Source organism: Coregonus lavaretus (genome assembly GCF_964263955.1).
Source record: "Coregonus lavaretus genome assembly, chromosome: 36".
NCBI classification, from domain to species: Eukaryota; Metazoa; Chordata; class Actinopteri; order Salmoniformes; family Salmonidae; genus Coregonus; species Coregonus lavaretus.
The window spans coordinates 30,078,349-30,105,664 of NC_140023.1; the positions used below are offsets into that span (position 1 = coordinate 30,078,349).

The 27,316-nt window shown below is 44.3% G+C and overlaps 1 protein-coding gene across 4 annotated transcripts in view; it reads left to right on the forward strand.

Moving 5' to 3' along the window:
- The first annotated feature begins 443 nt into the window (after positions 1 to 443).
- smoc2 (SPARC related modular calcium binding 2) overlaps positions 444 to 27,316 on the forward strand; it is a 92,403-nt gene continuing 65,530 nt past the window's right edge. For 2 of the 4 annotated variants that reach the window (XM_084153320.1, XM_084153323.1), the window contains exons 1-2: positions 445 to 1,191; positions 24,306 to 24,468. In XM_084153320.1, coding sequence (XP_084009446.1) covers positions 1,117 to 1,191; positions 24,306 to 24,468 — 238 coding nt within the window. In that variant the 5' untranslated portion in view covers positions 445 to 1,116. Of the gene's footprint in view, positions 1,192 to 24,305; positions 24,469 to 27,316 lie in introns of all 4 variants that reach the window. The other 2 variants (XM_084153322.1, XM_084153321.1) reach the window with 2 other exon arrangements.

Genomic DNA, 27,316 nt, shown 5'->3' on the forward strand with positions numbered 1-27,316 from the left:
CCTAACATTAAGCTTTTAGCTAACCCTTCCCCTAACCCTAACCTTAACCCTTTAACCTAAATCCTAAACTTAACCCTAACCTTCACACCCTAACCCTTAGCCTAGCTAGTATTCGTAACATATCATCCGTTTTGTGAATTCGTAACATATTGTACATTTTGAAAATGTGTAACATATTGTATGTCTTGCAAATTCGTAACATATAATACAAATTGTAATTCGTAACATATCATACTAAAGGAGTGTCTCGGATTTACATATAAAATAATACGAAATGCTCTGAGATCAGGTTGGGCAGCCTGACCATCTTTCATTTGTATTGTCAGAGCGCTCATGATGCGGGGTGATCAAAGGGGTTTTCCTTTCGACATGTAGACCTACCCAAATCCCTATCTTGTGCGTGTTTGAGAGAGAGAGAGAGAGTGGTGGGATTTTCGAGAGGGAGTTCGAGACTGTACGCGCGGCTCACTATCTGTTCTGTCCTCTTTCATTACCTTTCATACTCATTCGCTACTCCCTACGCCTTTACGCAGTCAGGTCCTCTCTTTACCGAGCGAGGCTCAAAACACAGCAGAGCACAAAACAGAAAAGGATTCCCTGTTGTGGTTTAGGAAAAAAAGAAAAAGAGGGAGAAAGAAAGAAAGAAAAGAATACCCGTTGTGTTTGCCTTAGCTACCAGCAGCAGAAAGATAACTTCAAAACGTATAGACTACCTACCTACCGTCAAGGAACTGCCTGCATCCGATAAGGGATCTAGTCTACATACGAGGAGAGGGAGGGGGTGTGGAGAAAAGTCGCGAGAGAGAGAGAGAGAGCACTGAGGGAGGGGAAAAAGGTCAGGACACAGGGTATTTTGCACTGCGAGAAATAAGGATAGTATCAGAAGGTTGCAGAAGTAACGGAATTGGCAGAGGCTAGTGTGATAAAATAAACGTCTGCCCCACAACTTCTTCACCAAGTCAATTGAAAGGAGTACTTTGGGAATTGAATTGGCCGCATTTTCTCAAGAAATTTATTTGGATGCTTAGGACACAGTTGGTTTCGCTGAAGCCCAGACAGTAGGCTGTAGGCTGCACTTTGGATCGTGCGTAATTTTCATTGAGAGCCACCATCAGGATGCGCGTCTGCCTGCTCTTGGTCCTTCTCTGCCTCCTTTGCGCCGGGCACGCTCAGAAGTTCTCCGCTCTCACGGTAGGATACTATAGTTTACGCATTGCCAGTCGAGCATTTGTTATACTTTTGTATTGGTATATTTTGGGTATAGCCTTCTTACGCGTGGAATGCACACTTGCATCAATGGCTTTACATGATGCCATTTAAGAAAATAAAGTTATTTCACCAGTTTACGAGCCGCGAAGGATAGCATATGGTTCGGATTCTCCACTTGAATTTTTTTGAAACCATGAATATAGCCTATTGATTTTAGTGTTGTTTTATCTGGGAAAACATATTTTCTCTCTGTTTTCATTTTTGTATTTCTTTATTTAGGTCTGTTTATCTATTTATCTCTTTTAATATTTATATTTCTTTCCTCCTTTCACGTTTTTTAAATTTAATTTTTTACTTAAGACTTAAATGATAGGATCATTCATGTAAGGTCCCTCTTTGATGTAAGGTCCCTCTTTTCATTTCCGTGCCAAATCATGTCCAAATCATCCTATAGTATGAAAAAAAGGACTGTTTAACTCAATGAAGTTACTTGTAGATGACTTGGACATGATTAGGAAAATGTTAATTTAGGTACTATCAACTTACCTCCGAATCGTTTCGTTACAGTGAGTTAAAAAATGTAGATGAGACAGATAACATTTTTAGTTGAGCAAGTGAGGAACAAACTACATTGTAAAAATAGTTATTGTTGATACCAAAGAAGATTAGCTGTGTATCTGATCATACTAAATACCTGAAATGTGCATATTGTATATACATTAAAACATAGTGTGGTGGTGGTTTGGATTATTATTTTATTTTTTACCAGAGCAGTGTTCTCAAGCTTTTTGAATGTGATGAGATACACCAAATATGGACTTGTCCATCATTCTAAAATCCGTTTTAGTGAAAGATATCTGGGAGAGAGTCCATTGTGAAAGCTGGATGCACTGCTAACCGCTATATCTAATTTAATGTTATACCTTTCACTGGTCTGAAAAAATGTAGAGAGGAATTCAGTTTAGCCTTACGGAATCTTTGGGTGCATTTTGTCTGGAACAATGGAATATTTCGAAGCAGTGCCGCAACGCGTTATATTTGAGTGCAAACGCTGCTCCTTCGTGGAACTCCCAGTCAGCGAAGTCTTTAGTCCTCGCGCGCCTATGCGCTCTCACCATTGCGAGTGTAAACACATTGGCTAGGGAATAGCTGGCTGGTTGCTTGGCGGGGAAACTCGTTTAAACCTGTTTGAAGGATGATATAAAAGCTGTAGGCTAAAAACAGCTCTATAGTCTTGTAGCCTTATTATAGTGATATTTCACATATGCTGCCTTTTAGATAGAATAAATAAAACAGGGTTGGGCAGATAACTAGAAACATTTCATCCATAAGCCTACTAATACATGAATTAATAAATTAAAAAACATGCACATATTCAACATAAGAAACAGAGAAACTGAAAGAAAGGTTATTTTAACCTTGTAATAATTCATTTTCTTTCAATTTGCTCTATATAACCTAATTATCAATATAATAAAATAAGGCCTATGATATTTCCTTGAAAAGTAGGCCTATAGCCTACTCAAACATCATAATTGGCTATATTTAGCAAGGTACTGTGCAGATTCATTCATTTTCAGCACATTATGATGAGTTTTTTAGGATAGGCTAATTATTAGAGATTCTGTACTGCTGTTTGTCAGCAGCACACTACATCATTCCATCGATTGGAGGAATATTAGGTTACAGTGATTGTCACCAATAGCCTATGTAAAGTCTGTATCAATAGGCTACCGTTTTCATTTTTTAGATATGAAAAGGAGACAGAAATGTGACTGACCTGCGCTGTACGGGTAGGAAAGTGCCCAGACAACTGTGAGCTGATTGACCAGTAGGCTAGGTGTGAATGTTCTGAAAGCTTAATTATAATCAATCATGAATACAATAAGAAACCCATCGACCCCTTATGGGCCATCAGCAGGACAAAAGTATTGCTCAGTCTATGAGATGGTTCGCTATTAATGGCAGCACCAATTTATCAAATGTTCATATTGATATTTTACAGTTTCATGGGCATACAAATCCAAAATGATGTATGCGATTGCAAAATCGAATGCTTCTAACCGAAAGAGTCACCAACTTGCGTGGTTCTTCAATATGCATAGGCCAATAGGCCTACTTGTTGAATGCGCATTTGGTATCCAGCTGTTTAGTTAGGCCTAGTGATATTGTCGACCATCATCAGCTGATCCAGAAAACCTTTTTCTGAATGACAGTCAAGTGACAAACAGCTGTTGTGATATAGCATGGAATGCAAAAACAGCCAAAGTGCGGCAAAACTGTGTTCAGAATGTTTAGGTGTCTAGTTTGCGCCGCCAATGAAGACTGTTGCGATCAACGTTGGATCCAATCCAATACCCCTACATTTATGTTGATTATCTGCTATTGTCAGCTTGATTTACAGCATGGTCTAGAAGATTTAACAGAGAAAGCAAGGTAATGAGTTAATGTTTCTGTGAGTCGGATTGGACACCGAGTCTAGGCTACTGCGCCCAATTGTGCAGGATGGACTGCGATCCCTTTCATCATAGAGGCTATTGTTACTTTGTGTCTCTAAAATCACAATGTTTCTATTTCTATTGTTTGAGTCTTTTTAAAATTGAAACTACCAAATGTCGGCCTTTTACCTGTTCCAAATATTTTCGCATTAACTGTTTATTTTCATAGATTTGGTAGCCTATGCTACAAAATATAATATTCTGCTCATATGAACAAATGTATTTTAGGCCATAGCCTAAAGAACAGCTACATGATTGAATGAAAAGCAGCAAACAGACACAACATTGTTTCACATTCTTTAATAAAAGACACATAAACAGAAAAAGGGAATAGACTACAGTTCGCTGCACAGTTTCCCCGCCACATAGGCCTACAAGGAAACGCGATGTATCTCGACGAGTGCCTGGGGGTCTGTACGCACCTTCCACTGAAAGTTTTACTCTACAAAAAGACAACATAAGCAGAATTTATGTATGCATGTATTCTGTTTGGCTTAGTGACTTGACAGAATCTCTGGGTGCATTCTGTCTGGCCTAGCAGTGGCATCTGGGCGCATGTACTCTGTCTGACCTGATAGAATCTCTAGGTGCCATCTCCCTGGGTATGTAGGGTCTCTCTGTATAGCTTTAGCTATGTGTAGTAGCCTAGGCTGACAGCTCCAGGTGGCAGGAGTGGAGTGATGTTCTCTGGCTTGTCTCTGTGATGCTGATGGGCCTGTTAGCAGCCTGCTCATTGCTCCAGTGCCTGGCCTGCCCAGTGATCCTGTCCACTCTTGTTGTGCCAGTCACCCAGCCAGCAAGCTAGAAGCCAAATATGCAACCATGACTGCATCCAACATCCAACAGCACTGATGACATTGCACTCTTTGGGGATGGGGTCTATGCCTCTCTGCTTTGACTGCCTTATCAGCGCATTTACATTCACAAAGCACTTGTCATTGTTACCAGGGGTGAAGCACAGGCCAGTGTCATTTCATCCCCCTCTAGATCTGAGTAATGGTCTGAAGCACCATGCACACAAGGCTTCTGTTGAACTCAAAAAAACGACCTACTTGCTGTCCCCCCTTCGAGTGTAATGTCGACATGTTCACTGCATCATAACCCAGCAGGGGATAACCCACCAACACTACTGCGCCCATTCCTTAATACCCATCAGCCCTTGCATGCTTATAAGGAAAAGAGAGGTAAGAGCACATTTTTGGGTGGATTCGTTTTTTTTTACGACCGTAATCAAGTGTGCGCACGGTGCTCACTTCTGCTCAGGTAGGAATAATAGAAAGTTGTAGAGAGTGGAGGCCGAAGCGCCTGCCGAGGAATGCGCAGTGTCAGAGCCTTGCCTCCGTGATTTAGAGGTTGATGTGGCAGCCGCCGCCCTTAGCGCCACTATTTATGGGCTGTGCGAGGATGCCTTAATATCCAATGGGAAACAAATGGCCATGAGTTGTTAACCTGGAGGTGAGGGGTCAGAGAAGCTCTCTCCTCTGCCTGCACATGGCATTGTGGAATGTGGGAGGAAGCATTGCATTGTGCAGATGCACCTCTCACTCTGCATTCTCACACACACTCTGATATACGCATAGACCAGCCGCGCACAAACACATACACACACTGATATATGTGTGCACTCAGTCGATGTGGAGGCAGAGGGAAGGAGCAGTGTTTGGTGTGTGTGTGTGTTTTAACATCTCAGTGTTGAGGTAAAAAGAGTGTTATATCTGACTGTTGATTCTAATGGGGTTAAGAGGGATTGAAATTGACGCCACCTGTGCTGAATAAATGAAGTGTTAACCAGGTGGGGTTTTTGTTACTCGACTGTGTTGAGGTGATTTCCGGGAACTCTCTCAGGGTGAAAAAGACATGGAAGGGGCCTCATGAAAATATTTCCCAGCATCCTTTGTTGCAGGTTTCTTTTTATAATAGTTTGTTTTAATATCTGTTTCTGCATGCATATTGATTGACTAATTGATCTTATACTACACAAAGATAAATAACACATTTTTCTAAACTAATCCGATCTGTAAATGCTTGGATTTATTGCATCCGTTATTGAGATGGTTGTTCAAGTTTAGATGGTTTAGGTAGTCTCATTTATCAATCTTCCCTACCTTGGCAGTCATTCTAACTGCAGATTGCGGGTGATTAAAAGTTCATATTGTTGGATATCCTAACTGGCTGGATTCTAATTAAGCAATAAGGCTGGAGGGGGTGTGCTTTATGTCCAATATAGCACGGCTAAGGGCTGTTCTTACGCACGATGCAACGCGGAGTGCCTGGATACAGCCCTTAGCCGTTGTATATTGACAATATACCACAAACCCCCGAAGTGCCTTATTGCTATTACAAACTGGTTACCAACGTAATTAGAGCAGTAAAAATAAATGTTTTGTCATACCCGTGGTATACCACGGTTGTCAGCCAATCAACATTCAGGGCTCGAACCACCTAGTTTATAACAGGAATTATATAACACTTTGCAAGCCAGCATAATATGACTTGCCAATGTGGCCTGGAAACCAAGAGTTTCAGACCACTGTGTTGGGTAAAACTAGGCTGTCGAAGTATGATATTGTCAAAAAAAGTAATATATTGTCATAAATAATTAAATGTTTATGATCAAATATTCACTTAGGACTGAAAGATATGGAATGCAACAATAATGTCTCTGTCACTAGCAAACACAGTCATGAGCGGTACAGGTACCTCTAAAATTCACTTGAAAGGCGCCCTGGGAAATAAACATGCAAATAAGCCTTTACACCCTACAGTGTTAAAACAACACCCCAAAATGAGTTACTGCAACACCACAGGTGTTCATTCCTTAACACTGAGAAAGTGTAACAGCATCAGCTCTAATAAAGTGCACTGTAAAATTTGGTAACTATTTGCATCAGCTTTTTAAGTATTTCCAAAATTAGGTATTCTTATGTATAATATACTTAACGTTTGGTGTTTCGCAAACACTAATATATTAAGTCCAGCATCTAAAAATTGGCTTAGTTTCAACTTAATCTTTTCAATTCCAAAACTGTTATTGTTTGGTAGATCTACTTAGTTTTGATGTAATCACTTTCAGAGATCATGTCTTATTGTTTAACATAGTTTTACGTTTTTGAATATTAGGCATTTTAACCCATTTCGCAGCCATTGTTGAGCACAGTGCTCAATCCACTAGCAGTAGCCTAAATGGAGGTAGAGCTGCAAGCATTGTAGGATGCTGCATTTGCCTTTGTCATTAAGGGTTGTGTGCATGACCTTGGCGATGGTGGGAATGAGTCGTCTCACCTTTGAATGTCAATTTGCACAACAGTTTTGATGTTCGTTCATCATGATCCATTACACCTCATAGCACAACAATACTAATCTAGAAATATAATTTTCTTTCTTCAAACATGCATACAACATTGTGTAACAGTATCATAAAGTCTAAAAATGTTGAATTACCCACAATCCTAAAAAAACAGAGCCACAATTTACTTCTTAAGTTGATAGAAAATATTATGAAAATGTCCCTCAGATTCAGATTTGGAAGTGTATTAAATTGTCATGCTTTTTTAACACAAAAATTAAGAAAGGTATTGAAATATTGAAGTAAAACCAGAAACCTGCATTTTTATGTGAGAATCATAGATTTTTGGGGGTAATAATTACTAAGCCTCTGAATTTTTTTATTTAATTACAGTGTGTTAATTTAAGTCACAATTTGCAACACCCATAGTGTTAGGGACCCAACACTCTTGGGGTGTTCGTTTTCAACACTTTGAAAAGTGTTAGTTTAACGCCCTTTCTGTGGGTCACATATACACACTAAGAAAGTGTTACATTTAACACTGTGGGTGTGAAAATTCTGATCTCAAATTTGCTGTGGGCACAGTGCAGGGGCATGCTCAGGATATGGCTATAACAATATACAATATAACAACTTCTACCATGTAGACAACTATTTCAACACAAAACATTCCCTGGTATGCATATAATCTACTGGACTCAAGTTGGTGGCTGAGTCTCAGAATTACACTTTATTAGGCCCCTTAGAAAACATAACTGATATTGGATTTAGGCTATATTTGGTCACATGAACAATAACTCATTCCTTAAATTAAGCCTTCATAAACCCTTTATAAGGCCTACATAGATGCTTCACATGGTTAATAAATGTAAGGAACTTTGTGAGACAATAGATATACCATGGAATATTGTGGTGTGTCAATCTGTGGTCTGGTGAGACAGAGTTGCTTTAATGTTTTGCCTCAGGAGAAATTGATTAGCCTGAAGTGTGTGCTGAAATTTGTATGGTTCAACGAAGGCTAACAAGCCGGTTCGGGTTCGCAACCATGCGCCAATTAATTAAAAGATAGTCACGTTTGTTGTCTTGTATTTCTTGCCTCGGTGCATGCTCAGACTGCCCTCGCTCGAATCAGTTTGTGTATGAGACTAGGGGACGGCTGGCACTGTTCCCCTACTAGTCCGCGCCACAGGTTCTCTTGACAATTGTGTGGCATTCTTTAGGGGGCTTGGTGTTTCCGATAGTGACTTCCCCTACCGGGTGCCATTACCTCGGCTGAGTCTGAGTTGCGGAACGCAGAGATGGATTGGGTTGTTGGTCGGGTCGAATGTCTCCCGGCTCCTGTGCGCGCTGTCGCAGGTTATGGGAGGCTACTCGAAGAGAGAGGGCAACCAGGTTCTGTGGGTATCCCTCCGCCGCCTGTGTCTGCCTTGGTTAAGCACCGCTTGCCTCTCTTTCTAGAAGGGTCAAGGTCCCACCTCGGTGATCTGGTCCTACGGATCCTAGAACAGGCTAGCTAACAAGTGCTGCATAACATGCTAGCAAGGTTAGCTAACTTGCCGAAGTGAGCTAGCTACTGTTAGCAATTCCGGCTTCCTAGCGGTGGAATTGTTTGGGTAGCTTTCTTATTTAGTATACGTAGCTAGCGTTAAGTCGCTTGGTTATTCTAAACAGATTTTGCTCCGGTCAAAGAGGCTAGCTAGACTAGAAGCCTCATCATGGCTAAAGTCGGTTAGCATGCATAACTTCTGGCAAATTAAGCTTACTAGCTTTATCTAGGCATTAAGGCAATCACATTCCTATTTCCAATTCCTGGAGTTGGAGGGAGTGGAAGAAGTGGGGCTTGCGGGCACCTCCGATGAGAAGGCAGCCTCCGAGCACTTGGCTCGTGTAACCCCCGGAGCGAGGGGCCTAGCACGGGTCTGAGCGACTGGTGAGCCCCTCCACAAAAACATTTCTGTGACATCAGTGCCCCCACGTTTGGTTACTGCCAAACGGGGTGCTACGTCAGCCATTGCCGTAGCCCCTGTGTCCATAAGGGGCCGGGCTTCATCCAGGCTATACAGTCTCATGGAAACACAACTTAGTTTGGAAGCTTGTCCTTGTTTAAAGCCCCCTCTGTTACCCCGCGTTCCATGGTGTTCATTGGGTTCAAGGGGTATATCAATCTCCCAGGGCGAGAGTAATAAATTGGCCGATTCCCTCTCTGTCCACAAGGGGGCACTCCTCCCCCATAGGTGGCTCATTACTGGGATAAAAATGCTGATTCCTGCCTGTAGCTCACTAGTCCCTATAAGGTGTTTTGTGATACAGGTAATGGGTTTTATAGGCGATTGGTTTCATTCCTGGGAATAAGAAAGAGGACAGACAGCTTTTTCAGAGCTGTCTGTCCTTTTTCCAGCTGGGTTACAAGGTGCTGTGACACCGGTACCTATGACTGGTGGGTATGAAAACCTTCATGATAGCGGTTTTCCGTCTATTTGTTATGTGGATGTACCCCCAAGGGGCACTGCCAATCAGGGTACGTCACTGATTGCTGGTGCCCCAGAACCCAGAGTGGACTGGGCTTCAGGCAAACCTTAGTGCATAACACAGTTGTCAACCCAAAGTTCCACAGTGTTCACAGGTGTCAAAAGTGTTGCGTCTCTCACATGTGGGTTTAATGAAAAGTGTCCCTTCTCCACATGTGGTCGAGAGTGGTGGAAGGGGAAAAATAACCAATCTCTCCCAGTCCACAAGGTGGCGTCCCGCCCCTTCAGATGGCACTTGACGGGAGGCTCACTGTCTCCTCCAATCAATAGCATCCATGTGCAACGTTGCTATGGATCATGCGAACAGGGACGTCGGGTACAGGCTACAATTTTCTATGGCGTCATCACGTCCACTGTTCCCGAGGCCTCCGTGCCCGTTTTGAGGGGCCAGGTGTTGTTGCGCAAGGAGTGGAGACTACACCCCTGGGAGGTTGCCCAGATATGGGAGAGGTTCGGCAGGGCCGACAAAGATCTTCACGCATCACGAGAAAAACGTGCAGTGTTGTCTATTTTTCTCGATGAGGGACCCGAGTGCCCGATTGGGAACGGATCCTCCTTTACGCGTTTCTGCCAGTGGTTCTGATTCAGCCCACGTTGGAGAGGGTGCGCCGGAAGGGCTTATCATTGATTCTTGTGGCTCCCCGTTGGCCCAGGCAGCCTTGGTTCGCATAGATCATTAGCCTTTTAGGTGGGGACCCGTGGCAACTCCCGTTGCGCAGGGATCTGTTGTCCCAGGCGCATGGGCAGGTTTGGAATGCAAGGCTGGAGATTAGGTTCCTATGTGCCTGGCCCTTAAGAGGGCCTATCTGATGGCTAGAGGTTTACCTCTGAATGTTATTGCTACCGTCCAGTCCCCAAAGGCGAGAGGGTTGTATGCGTATAACTGGAAAACATTTGAGCTCTGGTACCATGGTAAAGGGCTGGTTACTTTTCAGTGCTCTATGAGGGACATCCTTATGTTCCTACAGGAGCTTTTTGAGCAGGGGCGGGCATTCTCCACCTTAAAAGTGTACATGGCCGCTATCTCAGGTTCATCTGCCTCACCTAAAGCCCATTCTGGTGGGAAGCTGCTATAGACCACCAAGTGCTAACAGTCAGTATCTGGATAACGTGTGAAATGCTTGTAAATGTATGTGATATCAATAGAGAGGTATACTTTCTGGGTGATTTAAATATAGACTGGCTTTCATCAGGCTGCCCACTCAAGAGAAAGCTTCAAACTGTAACAAGTGCCTGCAACCTGGTTCAGGTTATCAGTCAACCTACAAGGGTAGTTACAAAAAGTACAGGAATTAAGTCATCAACATGTATTGATCATATCTTTACTAATGCTGCAGAGATTTGTTTGAAAGCAGTATCCAAATCCATTGGATGTAGTGATCACAATATAGTAGTCATATTTAGGAAAGTTCCAAAGGCTGGGCCTAATATTGTGTATAAGAGGTCATACAATAAGTTTTGTAGTGATTCCTATGTTGTTGATGTAAAAAATATATGTTGGTCCGTGGTGTGTAATGAGGAGCAAACAGACACTGCACTTGACACATTTATGAAATTGCTTATTCCAGTTACTAATAAGCATGCACCTATTAAGAAAATGACTGTAAGAATGGTTAAATCCCCGTGGATTGATGAGGAATTTAGAAATTGTATGGTTGAGAGGGATGAGGCAAAAGGAATGGCAAATAAGTCTGGCTGCACAACCGATTGGCAAACCTATTGCAATTTGAGAAATCATGTGACTAAACTGAATAAAAAGAAGAAGAAACTACACTATGAAACAAAGATAAATGACATAAAGAATGATAGTAAAAAGTTTGGAGCACCTTAAATGAAATTTTGGGAAAAAGGGCAAACTCAGCTCCATCATTCATTGAATCAGATGGCTCATTCATCACAAAACCAACTGATATTGCCAACTACTTTAATGATTTTTTCATTGGCAAGATTAGCAAACTTAGGCATGACATGCCAGCAACAATTGCTGACACTACACATCCAAGTATATCTGACCAAATTATGAAAGACAAGCATTGTAATTTTGAATTCCGTAAAGTGAATGTGGAAGAGATGAAAAAAGTATTGTTGTCTATCAACAATGACAAGCCACTGGGGTCTGACAACTTGGATGGAAAATTACTGAGGATAATAATGGTATTGCCAAACCTATTTGCCATATTTTCAATTTAAGCCTACTAGAATGTGCGTGCCCCCAGGCTTGGAGGGAAGCACAAGTCATTCCGCTACCTAAGAATAGTAAAGCCCCCTTTACTAGCTCAAATAGCCGACCAACTAGCCTGTTACCAACCCTTAGTAAACTATTGGAAAAAATTGTGTTTGACCAGATACAATGCTATGTTAAAGTAAACAAATTGACAACAAACTTTCAGCACGCTTATAGGGAAGGACATTCAACAAGCACAGCACTTACACAAATGACTGATGATTGGCTGAGAGAAATTGATGATAAAAAGACTGTGGGGGCTGTTTTGTTAGTCTTCAGTGCGGCTTTTGACATTATCGATCATAGTCTGCTGCTAAAATGTATGTGTTATGGCTTTACTCCACCTGCTATTTTGTGGATACAGAGTTACCTGCCTAACAGAACACAGAGGGTGTTCTTTAATGGAAGCTTCTCCAACACAATCCAGGTAGAATCAGGAATTCCCCAGGGCAGCTGTCTAGGCCCATTACTTTTTTCAATCTTTACTAATGACATGCCACTGGCTTTGAGTAAAGCCAGAGTGTCTATGTATGCGGATTACTTAACACTATACATCTCAGCTACTACAGCGACTGAAATGACTGCAACACTTAACAAAGAGTTGCAGTTAGTTTCAGAGTGGGTGGCAAGGAATAAGTTAGTCCTAAATATTTCTAAAACTAAAAGCATTGTATTTGGGACAAATCATTCACTAAACCCTAAACCTCAACTAAATATTGTAATACATGTGAAAATTGAGCAAGTTGAGGTGACTAAACTGCTTGGAGTAACCCTGGATTGTAAACTGTCATGGTCAAAACATTGATACAACAGTAGCTGAGATGGGGAGAAGTATGTCCATAATACCTTTTTAACAACACTATCAACAAGGCAGGTCCTACAGGCCCTAGTTTTGTCACACCTGGACTACTGTTCAGTAGTGTGGTCAGGTGCCATAAAAAAGGACTTAGGAAAATTGCAATTGGCTCAGAACAGAGCAGCACAGCTGGCCCTTGGATGTACACAGAGAGCTAATATTAGTAATATGCATGTCAATCTCTCCTGGCTCAAAGTGGAGGAGAGATTGACTTCATCACTACTATTTACGAGAGGTATTGACATGTTGAATGCACTGAGCTGTCTGTTTGAACTACTGGTGCACAGCTCGGTCACCCATGCATACCCCACAAGACATGCCACCAGAGGTCTCTTCACAGTCCCCAAGTCCAGAACAGACTATGGGAGGCGCACAGCACTACATAGAGCCATGACTACATGGAACTCTATTCCACATCAAGTAACTGATGAAAGTAGTAAAATTAGATTTAAAAAACAGATAAAAAAAACTTATGGAACAGAGGGGACTGTGAAGCAACACAAACATAGGCGCAGACACATGCACACACACGATAACATATGCACTATACACACACGTACACATGGATTTTGTACTGTAAATATGTGCTAGTGGTGGAGTAGCTGCCTGAGAGCACACAGTGTGTTGTGAAATCTGTGAATGTATTGTAATGTTTTGAAAATTGTATGAACTGCCTTAATTTTGCTGGACCCCAGGAAGAGTAGCTGCTGCCTTGGCGGCAGCTAATGGGGATCCATAAAAAATACAAATACAAATCTCAGAGTGTCATGTGGGAATTGACGGAGCCACACCGGGGGCCCACCTCCTGGTTGTGAGGTTCCTGAACGGTGTACGTTGTATCAGACCGGTCTTTAAACCTATTTCGCACACATGGGACTTGGCGCTGGTTTTGGAGGCACTGTGTCCCCCTTTGAGCCTCTGGAGTCGGTGGATCTGAAGACCCTCGTCTAAAAAACCTTCCTGCTCATGGCTTTGTCCTCGGCTAAACGTGTTGGGGACCTCCACACGTTATCCATACACACTTCTTGTACTCTGTTCATCCCGGCAACTCTAAGGTGACGTTGTCTAAATGCGACCTTCGACCCGAAAGTCATGGCTATAACCTATAGGCCCGGTTGCATAAAACATCTTAAGTTAATTTTCCCTTTATCTTTTCCCTTAAAGTTTCCTTAAATTTAAAGTGGAACTGCACCCGCTGATTTGGCCTCATTTTTTGGCTTGCTCATCAAGAAATGCTTGTGGCCATGACAAGCCAAACGTGAGATGGCTTGGGGATGTGGTTTGATGTGGGTGCTTCTTGGGTGTGTCCTTGCCACCACCAAGACACACCCATCTGTCAGAACCTTGCCCGCAGCTGTTTCCCCCCACTTAATAACAACAAACCAACCTCCTTCAGTTTGAGTTCAATAACTACAGGGAGATGCATGGTGAGATGCTGGAGGAAGATTTGAATAGGTCAGTAGCCTACAGAGTAATATGAGAAGAATGGAATTGCTGAATTTATGTAGACATTCTAAACAAAGTGTTTTGATAACTTTCAAATGTAGAAACAGGTCCATGTCTAATAAACAAACCTTTACATAATACCATAGAGTAAGTGTTCTGCTAATATAACAACACCTTTCATCTTTCATTGCCATTCACAGTTTTTTGTCTGGTGGTAATGGGGCTACCTTGGCAAACAGAGTGGTCATACCTTCCTGTGTGGTGTCCCATATACAACAGGAGTTCTCTGATCCTGGTGCAGAATACACAGAGTTTCTCCCTCCCCATATTGACTGATACCATTCAGTTCAATAATAAAAAAGACAATACAAGTAAAAGGTGTCTAGTAAAAATGTTATGCCGAGTGCCAGGTCTCTCGCCATTCAGAGACATCAGTATCAAGCCCGTCTGTCAGTCTGGACTTCATCACATCATCTTGCAAGTCTCCATGTGCTGGCTCCATACATGTTTCTGTGAACACACACACATAGTGTATGTGTTATATTACCAATGGCAGTTAGGATAGGTAATAGAGTATCTGACACACAAACAAGTACTATGTTGAAGATTGAACAGGTCAAATAAAACCTACCCAACTATTGTCTTCCCATCAAACGACTGAGGCTGCCGTCTGGCAAAAGCATCTCCAGTCCATCTGCAGAAATAGGAAGAGTTGAGGCAGATATCATCAGTGACACATGGAATGAAAAGAGTGTTACTATTACTGGACATTTGTGCTGTACTGTATTATTAGTAATCATCTCATTGTGGATGTGTTGAGTTGATGAGTGCCAGGTCTCTCTGCATCTCATGCATCTGTGAACACACACTACCAGTCAAAAGTTTGGCTGCAAAGAAATCACTACTAAAGGACACCAATAATAAGAAGAGACCTGCTTGGGCCAAAAAACATGAGCAGTGGACATTAGACCGGTGGAAATTTGTCCTTTGGTCTGGAGTCCAAATTGGAGATTTTTGGCTCCAACCGCCGTGTCTTTGTGAGACGCAGTGTGGGTGAACGGATGATCTCTGCATGTGTAGTTCCCACCGTAAAGCATGGAGGAGGAGGTGTTATGGTGTGGGGGTGCCTTGCTGGTGACCATGTCTGTGATTGATTTAGAATTCAAGGCACACTTAACCAGCATGGCTACCACAGCATTCTGCAGTGATACGCCATCCGATCTGGTTTGGTCTTAGTGGGACTATAATTAGTTTTTCAACAGGACAATGACCCAACCGACCTCCAGGCTGTTTAAGGGCTATTTTACCAAGAAGGAGAGTGAGGGAGTGCTGCATCAGATGACCTGGCCTCCACAATCCCCCGACCTCAACCCAATTGAGATGGTTTGGGATGAGTCAGACGGCAGAGTGATGGAAAAGCAGCGAACAAGTGCTAAGCATATGTTGGGAACTCCTTCAAGACTGTTGGAAAAGCATTCCAGGTGAAGCTGGTTGAGAGAATGCCAAGAGTGTGCAAAGCTGTCATCAAGGCAAAGGGTGGCTATTTGAAGAATTTCAAATCTCTGATATATTTGTATTTGTTTAACACTTTTTTGGTTAGTACATGATTCCATATGTGTTATTTCATAGTTTTGATGTCTTCACTATTATTCTACAATGTAGAAAATAGTAAAAATAAAGAAAAACCCTTGAATTAGTAGGTGTGTCCAAACTTTTAACTGGTATTGTACATACAGTCACTGTTCTATTACCAATGGCAGTTAGGTATAGGTGATATCTGACACAAACATATACTATGTTGAAGTTTGAACAAGTCAGACTAAACCTACCTAATTCTGTTCTCCCCATCGACGGCCATTGTGAGCAGGCAAGAGGTGAGGTCTTTGCCAGAGCACCATTGACGGGCATAGCAGCGTAGATCAGCTCCTGGCCCCTCATCAAAAATACTGGTCGGTAGTTCTGAGCGATTAACCAACATATAATTTTTGGGGGCTATTAAACAACTAATTGACCATCGTCGGTTCAATTGCATGAATTCCATCACGTTTTTTTCTTTTGTGAGCCCAATGCACCGTTACTCTAGAGAGGAAATCAAATCATTCACAAAATAAATCAAGTCTAGAACTATGTGGGATGCTGGGCTGAAGGGAGTTGTAGTTTTTATAGCACAAATATTCAACCTAGTTCAGCGCAGAAAAATAGTAATTAACTACAATGACCATAATCCATTGCGCCTGTTTTTTCCGGTTTAGATAGATCAGAGAGGAACAGACGAAGTGAATCTGTCAAAATAAGCCCAATGCATTTCTATGGGCTTATTTTGGACCTAAGCTTGTATCCTGCCTTCCCGCCTTAGGGACAATGAGAGTCTTCTCATGTACAGTATACAGATGTCTGGACGGATACACTTTTACGGCTGCTACGTTAGGTTAGATACACATAAACCACATGAGAGAGGAATGTACACAACACAACAGGAGAGGGACAGAGACAGTTCGTAAAAGTATGCCTTATCTACTTTGAAGAACTAGTAAAATTATTTCATCAGAGCTCTGCAGGCTAGCTAAATAAGATGACTAAAGACAGTACAGTTTGGGGAGGACATAATGTTAGATGGCCTGGCTGGCTGACTGCTAGCTCCTGAGCAGAGATGAGATTATTACTTTAAGGAATGAAAAATATAAAGTCATCAAATTAAAACTAAGTAATATACACAACTGAAATAATTTCCTATTTTTCTACTGATGTCTACCCAATGTGGACCTGATCAGAGGCAATGGAATATTTTCATTGTTTTGGCAATTCAATGTTCACTATTTTTGGCTTTGGAATTTCCATTAAAAAGCTCTAAAATCATTGTAACGTTATTTACATTTACATTACATTTTAGTCATTTAGCAGACGCTCTTATCCAGAGCGACTTACAGTTAGTGATTTTTTTTTATTTTTTATACTTGCCCCCCGTGGGAATCAAACCCACAACCCTGGCATTGCAAACGCCATGCTCTATCAACTGAGCTACATCCCTGCCGGCCATTCCCTCCCCTACCATGGACGACGCTGGGCCAATTGTGCGCCGCCCATGAGTCTCCCGGTCGCGGCCGGCTGCGACAGAGCCTGGATTCGAACCAGGATCTCTAGTGGCACAGTTAGCACTGCGATGCAGTGCCTTAGACCACTGCGCCACTCAGGAGTAATATTTCATAATGCATTTAATTTTTATTTTTCAAAACACACAAAGCATTGATTACATTATCAATGGTGGTTCCGATTAGCCTGGTGAAACCAACCTGATCACTACGTTCACCTTTCTATTTCACTTCAGATATCATAAAATGTGAAGTGAAATAGACTGGTGAACTCAGCGATCAGGCAGGTTCCACCAGGCTAAATTATGCCCTGGACATTATATGCATCAAAGAAGTAGAACATAAGAAACAAATGTCAGTTTACATGAATTATGTTTCACAATTGGGTTATCAAATGTATCAAAGTAATGAAGTGGGTTATCTTCTGTATTTGTACATGTTGGCCGGATACTTGCCAACATGTGGCTGACTGTTCAATTTATAAGAATGCTCACAGCAAGGGCATGTTTGCATGATGCTGATGAGGGCCCCCTTGCTGGTCTTCTCTATGCTGCATGTTCGGTTGCAAACTGGACATCTCTTGATCAACTGCAGCAGGCAATGATATGAGGTGGTGTTGACTGAGAGGGCCTGTGACAGGGTGATATATTAGACAGCCAAGTAGTAAATTGCATTTTGTTCTAAAGAAAGGAGAAAGCTTTTTGCTAATGCATTTCAGAACGAAAATTACTGTACTAGTTGTATCTGCTTGGCTGGGAAATTAGCCTATTATTTTATCAAGCCGGGTGTTTTTTAATACAACTTTTCACATAACACACATTACCTGCCATTGTTGATGAAGCCGTCTGTGTCATCAGGGCAGCAACTCGGCTCACTGTCAGAGGCCTCATGATGGCTTGTCGTTTTCATAAGAGTCGAGGGAGACTCTGGCAACAATGGAGGAGGTGTCACAAGGGTACTTGTGCCGCATTACACACTTTTATTCTGAGGTCTTGCCTGACAAGCTGTGAAAATCGCAAGTAAACAGTGAATGGAATGCTTTTCGGAGGTCTCTAAACCATTGCAATCACATTGCTGGATATGTTTTGATACCCACCTTTGCTCCTTCTGGTAGGTCCCGGCATCTATTCTTGACCAGGGGATCCGTCTGACACCCAACTGTGCACTTTGTCTAACAGGAAAACAGGGTCAACGATTGTCATCATCCCTCAATTATAAACATAGCTTGAGAAATAATGTAATCTCATTTGGAAGCTATTTCTATGCTTTAATAATAATATGCCATTTAGCAGTCGCTTTTATCCAAAGCGACTTACAGTCATGTGTGCATACATTTTTACATATGGGTGGTCCCGGGGATCGAACCCACTACCCTGGCATTACAAGCGCCATGCTCTACCAATTGAGCTACAGAGGACCACCCATTACAGATGTAGACTGACTGGCTCCAGATTGTATTAGATTCAGGTCGGTGACGCCGTTACATTATGCAACCAACTGTGACATGTTTTGCTATGGCCCTGGGTTGGTTTGAGTTTGTTGCTGCTAGTTAGTACACTGTTGTAGTCAGACATGAGTTAGCTAGTACCACCATAGCTGCATCCAATATGTATTTGTGCCCTGGAGACATGGGTTGCACCTCGGAGGCTAATGTGACTATTTTGTCTGAATTACACTAACTTACGATGACATTGTTAAAGTAGGAAAATAATTAGTAGGAAACAACTTTGCCATTTCTGTTACGAGCAAAGTTCGTCAAAAATAGCTAGCAATGCTAATGTTAGCTAGCTAAAATACAGTGGTCCCCTCAATCTTAGTTAGCTGGCTAAAGTATACTGCATCTAAAGTTAATATGGCGACATCACAATCATGACAAAAAGTTTTCCTATTAATTATTTGCCTTCTTTTTAAATGTTACCATGTTTCCAAGCCAAATCCAAGTTGTGTTGAGGTAGGCTAACATTAGAAAGTAATCGTTGAGAAAAAAGTAACTAAAAGAGACGTGTTTTATTATCTTCTGAATCTCCCAAAATAAATGTGATTTCTTTGAGGAGATGTTTAGTCAGTGAATCAGGCCATCTCCATTTTAACCAGACACTCTTTCTGCCGTGCATGCCTTCAAACTACTGTAAAACCACTTAAGTATGCACTTACCTAAGGAAAATGTTTGAGGGGCTCTATGCAACACCCTTAAACAATTCCCTTAGGTAAGGGAAAATTATTCCTTAAGGTAAACCCTTAAGAGAAACACTTAAAATATTTCATGCAACCGGGCCCAGGTCCTTAGCTTTGGGCTATTTCCCTTTTCGCTGCCTCCTTTTGCTTCTGAAGAGCAACAGAGGTTACATGCCCTGTGTCCGGTGCGAACTTTACTCACATACATTGAATGGACCCGGGATAGCCGGTTATGTGACCAGCTTTTTGTCTGTTTTGCTAATCCAGCTCGCGGCAGGGCGCTCTATGAGCAGCGTCTCTCCCACTGGATTGTGGAGGCTATCTCCCTGGCATATAGCAGCAAGGGGTAAGGGTTACCTAGCGGTGTACGCACCCACTCCACCAGGGGTCTGGCAGCGTCTTGGACGTTGTTTAAAGGGTGGACTGTAGGAGATATTTGTGCTGCGCCGAATTTAGGCATCACCACACACTTTTGTGAGGTTTTATTGTTTGGATGTCACTGCTCCCAGTGTAGCCCACAGTGTGCTTACGGCTTTGACAGGGGAAAGTGCGCCTTGTGCGCAATACCCAGACTGCCGCATCTGGCTGGGTCAGGTCTTGATGGTCTGCCATGGCTGTTTAATTTAGTATCCATTGGGGTCGGCTTGGGGCATGATTATATTTCCCCATAGTATGTTGTACCGAAGTTGACTGACTGAAAGGGAACGTAATGTTATGACTATAACTACTGTTACTTGAAGGAGGGAAACGAGGTACAACGCCTGTTTGGCCCCGTGCCGCCCATTACTGGGCTCGGTGAAGAGCGGTATTAGATTTAAAGAATGAATCCAAGCCTCACGCTTATCACCTGTGGAAGGCAGGGCTTCCAGCAAGGCGGGGATATCATTGGCCTTGTCAGGCGTGATTGTAGATCCTTCAATCAAAATCGAGAGAGTGCGGCTCCCCATAGTATATTGTACCTCGTTTCCCTCCTTCAGGGAACACTAGTTATAGTCATAACGTTACGTTCTCTGCCTAAAACATTTGTCAATGCCCTCTTAATGTTAATAGGCAGCTGAACAATGTGCCACTTATGTTGTTCCTGGGTAGGTTATGTTTTTGTCATTGTACTGTGAAAGCTGTTAGACCTGTCTGGAATTGTGTTTAAATTGGATAAGAACATGTAGAACAATGCCTGCCTCTGGCATAAACCTGTAAAAAAAAAATCATGCTTTAACATAACACATGGCCTCTATTGCCCCTTCTCATTCACGAAACGTAGCACCTGCCCACATTTCTTTACTTTTCTTTTAATTCTCACATGACTACCAGCGGCCTTTCGCAGCTTTCTCTTTTCTTTCCCTTTCTTTTTTGTATTTTTAACATCTTTCACAGCAATTAAACGCCTTTGCCTTTGATTGAGTTAATAGCCTGGTTAAAAAGCTGTCACTTTCTTCCCTTTCCACCATTCTGAAAACTAATGATCTCCTTTGCATCCAAGCGGTGGTGCAGGAAACTCCCGCCAAGGCGATTTAACACGTTTGCGACGGCTCTCAGCTGGGGCCCCCATTGACTGTTCGGGGCCGTGGTGTGAGGGGCCTCTCGGGGCAGTGGAAGAGGGGGCACCTCAGCCCAGAAGGCCCTCATTGGGCTACAATGTGCTCTCTACTGGAGCTTCGCCTCCAGACCACTCCATTCAATCCCACAATGCCGTAGAGCCAGGGGAGGTAATAGGATTTGATTTGTATGCTGGTTGGTCTTAGAAAAAAAAAAATCCCCTCTCTCACACCCGCGCCCTTTCTCAATCCCCCCTTCTTTTTTCTTCAAACCTCTTATTGCATTATTTTAGCAGATGCAAAAAGCCTCTTCCAACAGCGATTAAGAAAAGAGAATAAAAATGACACACAGACTAGAAAGACGGAGAGAACTGGGCACATCAAAAGGGTACATGAAAAGGACTCAAGCCACAACAAGTGGTCTGTCTGTCTTGCATGAATTCTCTTCTTCTCCTTCTATGAAGAAGTCGTAAGTCACAGCAGAGTGGAGGGCGGAGACATGCACTTAGCTGTAGCAGACCCACTGGGCACACACTGGTTGAATCAACATTGTTTCCACGTCATTTCAATGAAATTACTTTATGCCAACGTGGAATAGACGTTGAGTTGACATCTGTGCCCAGTGGGGAGGCAGTGGACAAGCCATCACACTGTGGCCCAGGCCCTGTTACGGTGTGTGATGGTCGCCATGAGGTTGGAGTGAGATGTCAGGGGAGTGTCAGGCCCACTGGCTGTGGGTGATAATGATAATGGTGGTCTGGTCTGGTTCTCTAGGTGGGCAGCAGAAGTAGCACTCTGGGATGTGGTGGGGCTCTGGGGCTGCTAGCCTGCCATGGTGGGCTGGGTCTAGGTTAAAGTCTGGAGGACACACAGACTGATCATTGTCAGAGCTGTGGTCTTGGAGAAAGCCATTTTCTGCCCAGTCTTTCTTGCCTCCTGCCCTTTATGTGACGGGGAGCTGTGAAAGAGAGCGGCCGGGTGCACGGAGGTCACAGCTGCAAGGGAAAGCCCTAATGGGAGATGTTGTTGCTGTACGATGGGAAGGGAAGACAGCGAGGGAGGAGGGGGGAAGGAAGGAGGGAGGGGGTGAGAGAGTTCTCTGACCCAAGACTGTGGGAGACTGTCAGTCAGAAGCAGTGGTGCAGACGATCCAAGAAACTGAGAGATGAGAGACATGGAGGAGGAGAAGGGGGGTCAGGGATAGACCCCCAACACACTCAGAAATGGGCAACAAACTCTCCTCTTTTCTTCTCGAGATGATATTCATAAATTGGATGAACATTCAGATGGATGTTTTGCATAGATCAGTAAAAGAAGAATCAAGACAGAGGAAGTGGGCTTAAAAGATTCACTGACAATCTTTTATCTCCCAATCCAGAAGATAGTATTCCAAGTGGGTGAGAGGGGGAGGAGGAGGAGGAGGAGGGGGGGAGAAAGGAAGGCTGCAGAGACTGTGTAGTCGTGACTCAGACACAGGGTGTGTTTGTGAAAACAGACGTTGGGGCCCCTGCAGCACGTGCAGACATTTTATTCCACCGTCTCATCTCCTCTACTCCCTTTAGCTTTCCAGATCAATGTTTTCTTTTAAGAATGACAACACAGCAGTTTAAAGGCAGCCGGGGAAGAAAGCAAGACAGACCGAAAGACGGGGGCTTGTAAAAATAAATAAATATATTTGTTCATTTAATCCAAGTCTTCCCTCATGGCTCCTCTCTCTTTCTCAATGTGTTCCAACTGGCCTCTCTCTTCTGATTCCTCCCTGGGAGATTTATGATCAGAGATGACAGAGGGGGTTGTCTCCCCCGGCCATGGGCGATGCCGTGATCCAGGCTAGCGCTCTTCCAGGTGCAGTGCAGCCCCTCCAGCTCTCCTCGTCTGAGCACAGTTATAGGCCCATCTGCTAACAACCCTAAACCCTCGGCACGTCAAGTCTCTCTTCATTTGTTACATGTCAGACACAGCTAATTTTTTTATTAGTGATCATTCCGTCCACCTATATGGATGACATGTCCTTTTTCATCTCTCTAGGCCCGCTACCCTGTCACTTGATCGCTAACAATGGATTTATATTTTGTAGGTAACTTGTAGATGTAGGTGTGTGTGGGTGTTGGAGGGGACGGCTGTTCAGGAGTGTGCATACTGTATGTGCATGTGTGCGTACCTACAATGACAACTCAAACAAAAAACTGTTAGTGTTTATTTTGAGTGGTCCAATATTTACATGACTTGAGATGCAAAAGATTTCAAGCATCAGGAGAGGACAGGCATTTACTATTGGATTTAAATGAAAACAGCACCTGCGTGTGCTCTGGAGACAGGAGAGGGCATAAAACTGTTTGTTTTCACCATTCAATCCACCTGAATATCTTACAGAACATGCAAGATTCAAGCCAACACTATGAAAACCCATACACTCATACAGTAAGTCACACAAAAACATAAAGACTTCTAGATTATTTAGCCACTCGCTCATTCAGTGTCTTTCCATTCATTGTAGCAGTCACAGCCTGTTGCCCGCTCCTTTGTGTGGACCAGCGAGGGGGTTTCAGTTTGCGGTGGGCAGACACAATGGTGGCATTGACACAGGTGATCCGACGCGTTCAGCCAGGAGGCTGCATCCTCGTTGTTCTCTTTTCATGCCTCAGTCAAACATCCATCGGGACTCAGGAGGGATTTCAGGTGAATTCCTGCGCAGGTGTTGGCACGAAAAAAAGGCAAGGAGGAAGCGTCACTCAAGTCTGATCCAGCTCCCCTCCACCCCCTCACCCCCGGGACAAGACACGGCATGGCTACTCCCTGTGACTGACAGCTTCTCCTCGGTCCTGTGATAGAGACAGTTTCATTACATTTTTACATTTTAGTCATTTAGCAGACGCTCTTATCCAGAGCGACTTACAGTTAGTGAGTGCATACATTTTCATACTGGCCCCCCATTGGAAACAAACCCACAACCCTGGCGTTGCAAGCACCATGCTCTATCAACTGAGCTACAGGGGACCTGTTTCATCAGGGTGTCTGTGTGGTTGTATATCAACGAGAGGATGTTACGCTTGTTTTGTTTTTTTACCACCAATAACGGCTATAAAAGACTGCTAAAAAGGAACTTTCAATTGCTATATTTGGTTTAGGCAATGAATGGACAGCTTTACCTTGCTGGCATAAGAGTCTCTCAATATGGTTCTGCAAGGCATATGCCCCTACATGGGCCCCAATCACACCCTGTATTTAGGCTGCCTACTGTAAATCCCTTTGAAATCACACCTGCTGCTTGAGAAGATTAAACTGTTTTGGCAGAGAGGTCAATGAAATGATTCAATGTAATGCTTTCTTGACATGTTTAACACTTCTCTCTTAATTCTGTCCCTTTCTCCTCTCTATCTTTCTCTCTATGTCTTTATCTCCCTTTCTCTACATCTCTCCCTCTTGCCTCTCCCTCCCTCTCCTTCCCTTCTCTCTCAGTTTCTGCGGGTGGAGCAGGATAAGGAGTGTAACATGGAGTGTACTGGTGGTCCCAGGAAGCCCCTGTGCGCGTCGGACGGCAGGACCTTCTCATCGCGCTGCGAGTTCCTCCGTGCCAAGTGCCGAGACCCCCAGCTGGAGGTCATCCGAGGGCCATGCAAAGGTCAGGTCACGAGTCACGCTTCAGCCCCGCGGAGCCTCGCAAATGCGCCCCGGGTCACAGCAGAAACTTCATTTCAGCATAATTGATTCTTTGAGTACTGGGATGACAACTGGAGTTGACACAGGCCTATAGAGAGTAGAATGGAAAGTGAAATCCACTGGTTTGGTATATAGGTTCGTGCTGTAGCTACTAGTCATGTATTATACAGGGCAAGTTCCCAACTCCCCATCAATGTTTTAAAAGTGTTATTTAGTAGTTAATAATTAATAAAAATAATTAAAGTAGTTATCTTTGTGGTATAATAAGTCTAACTTGAGAGATGATGAAAGTATAATTGGTAGGTAAAAGTGTAGACAGTGTCATGGGCCTCTCACGCCACCGGGTTACCACCTTAATTTTCTTCCACTCTGCTCACCACTCTCTCTACTCAGCCTAACTAGCTCCACCTGTCCCTGCTCTGCTCTGCTCTAATTACTCTGCCAGCTGCGCTGCATTACCCACTACCTCTCCCAGTATTTAAGGCCCTGTCTTTCAGCTCTCCGGTGTCAGATCGTCTGCAAAGCTCACACCCGGAACCTGTTTGCTCGCGCTTCTGGCTCACCCTGGTTTTGTGACCCCGGACCTGCCTGTTTTTTGGATACTCTTCTGCCTCAGGAGATCCAGACCTGCTTCTGCCATTACGACTCCTGACAACTCTTCAATCCCGGTAACTCTGACCAGCCTTCTGCCTTGCTACTACGTATTTTGGATTTCCCTTGAACTGTACTGCTGCCTGGTTTCATTCCGCCCTGTTGTGTCTGTGTCTCCCCCCCCCAGGACTTCTGGACCACCCACCACCGGCTTCATAGGACGCATCGCTGCCACTGGGGGGGGCACAGACCCAGCGCATTGGACGGGATCCCTGTTACCCCTGGAGCCTTCTTTCACTCCCTACTTCCCTTTTCCCTTAAGTTTAATAAACTTTCTGGTGTGTCGCAATTGTGGTCCTCTGGTCGTCTGTCTGAACCGTGACAGTACGATCTGACCATTATGGACTCAGCGCACACTTTCCCCGACATGGAGACCGATGAGCATGAGCAGCAGTTCCAGCAGCAGCAACAACAACTCGCCATGATCATTCAACTCCTCACCAACCTTGCCCCAGCCAGTCTGCCCACCAGCCCAGCCCCCGAGTTACCTGCCCCGGTCATTGCAGCCGCTGCTCCGGAACCCAAGATTGGAAACCCCGAGCGGTTCAACGGCGATTCAACCCAGGTCCGGCCATTCCTGACTAGCTGCCGACTTCAGTTCTCCTTGCAGCCAAGGACCTTCGCCACGGAGGGGGCTAAAGTTGGGTATGCCATCACTCACCTGACGGGCCGAGCTCGACTCTGGGGAACAGCAGAGTTCGAACGTCAAACCCCCGCATGTGCAACCTTCGACCTGTTTGCTGAGGAGATGCTGAAGGTGTTTGACCTGGATTCACCCACCGCAGAGGCGTCTCGTGAACTGTTCAGTATTCGACAAGGCAGACGTACAGTCGCAGACCATTCCATCGACTTCCGAACCCTGGCTAGACGAAGTTCTTGGAACACACCATCGTTGGTGGACGCGTTCTTCCATAGTTTGGCTGACTATATCAAGGACGAGTTGGTCTCCCATGAACTGCCTTCCACTCTTGATGAAGCCATCGCACTGACTGTCAGGATCGACAGAAGGATACAGACCCGTCGTCGTGAGAGGGGGCGCCAAGGTCCACCTACTACCGGCATTCGGAGAGATCCGACTGGGCTCCTGTCATCTACTGCCACTCACCCAGGTCAGCTTGATCAGTCTGAGCCTATGGAGATTGGGCGAGCCTCCCTCACTCCTGCAGAGCGCCAGCGCCGCTTCACCTCAAACCTCTGCCTCTATTGTGGAGGTGATGGACATCGTGTGGTAACCTGCCCTTTAAAGGGCCGAAGCTCACCGGGCATAGGGGGAGTCCGGTTGAGTTCAATGACCATCCAGTCCTCCGACCGCAAACCCCTGCTGCAAGTTCACCTCCGCCTCTCTGACTCAACTCACACCCTGGCTGCTCTGGTGGATTCTGGCGCCGAAGCCAACATAATGGACATCAAGCTGGCACGCCAACTGGGACTGGAGAACCTCCGTTTGACACCTCCTATTCCTGCCCGGGCACTGGACGGACACTTACTCGGATCGGTCACTCATGTCACGGCCCCGGTCTCGATGGGTCTGTCCGGAAACCATCAAGAAACTATCCAGTTTCACCTGCTCCCCTCTCCAGGCCAACCCCTCATCCTGGGTTACCCATGGCTCCGCCGGCACAACCCTCAGCTCGACTGGGTGACCGGGGTGATCAGGGAGTGGGGAGAGGACTGCCACCGAACCTGCCTGCTTGCTGCCGCACTACCCCCTCGGCCAGTACCTACTAACTCCGCTCCTGACCTCTCCAATGTCCCAGAATGCTACCATGGTCTCAGAGAGGTGTTTAACAAAGCAAGAGCCACATCTCTGCCCCCTCACCGACCGTACGACTGTGCCATCGACCTCCTCCCTGGAACAGCTCCTCCAAAGGGTCGTCTTTATTCGTTGTCTGCTCCTGAAAGAAAGTCCATGGAGGACTACATCAATGGCTCTCTGTCCGCAGGATTAATCCGTTCATCTTCATCTCCTGCTGGTGCTGGCTTCTTCTTTGTGGGGAAGAAGGACGGATCTCTTCGCCCCTGCATCGACTACAGGGGACTCAACGACATCACAGTGAAGAACCGTTACCCTCTGCCTCTGCTCACCTCTGCTTTTGAGTTGCTCCAGGGAGCCACTATTTTTACCAAGTTGGATCTCAGAAACGCTTACCACCTAGTGC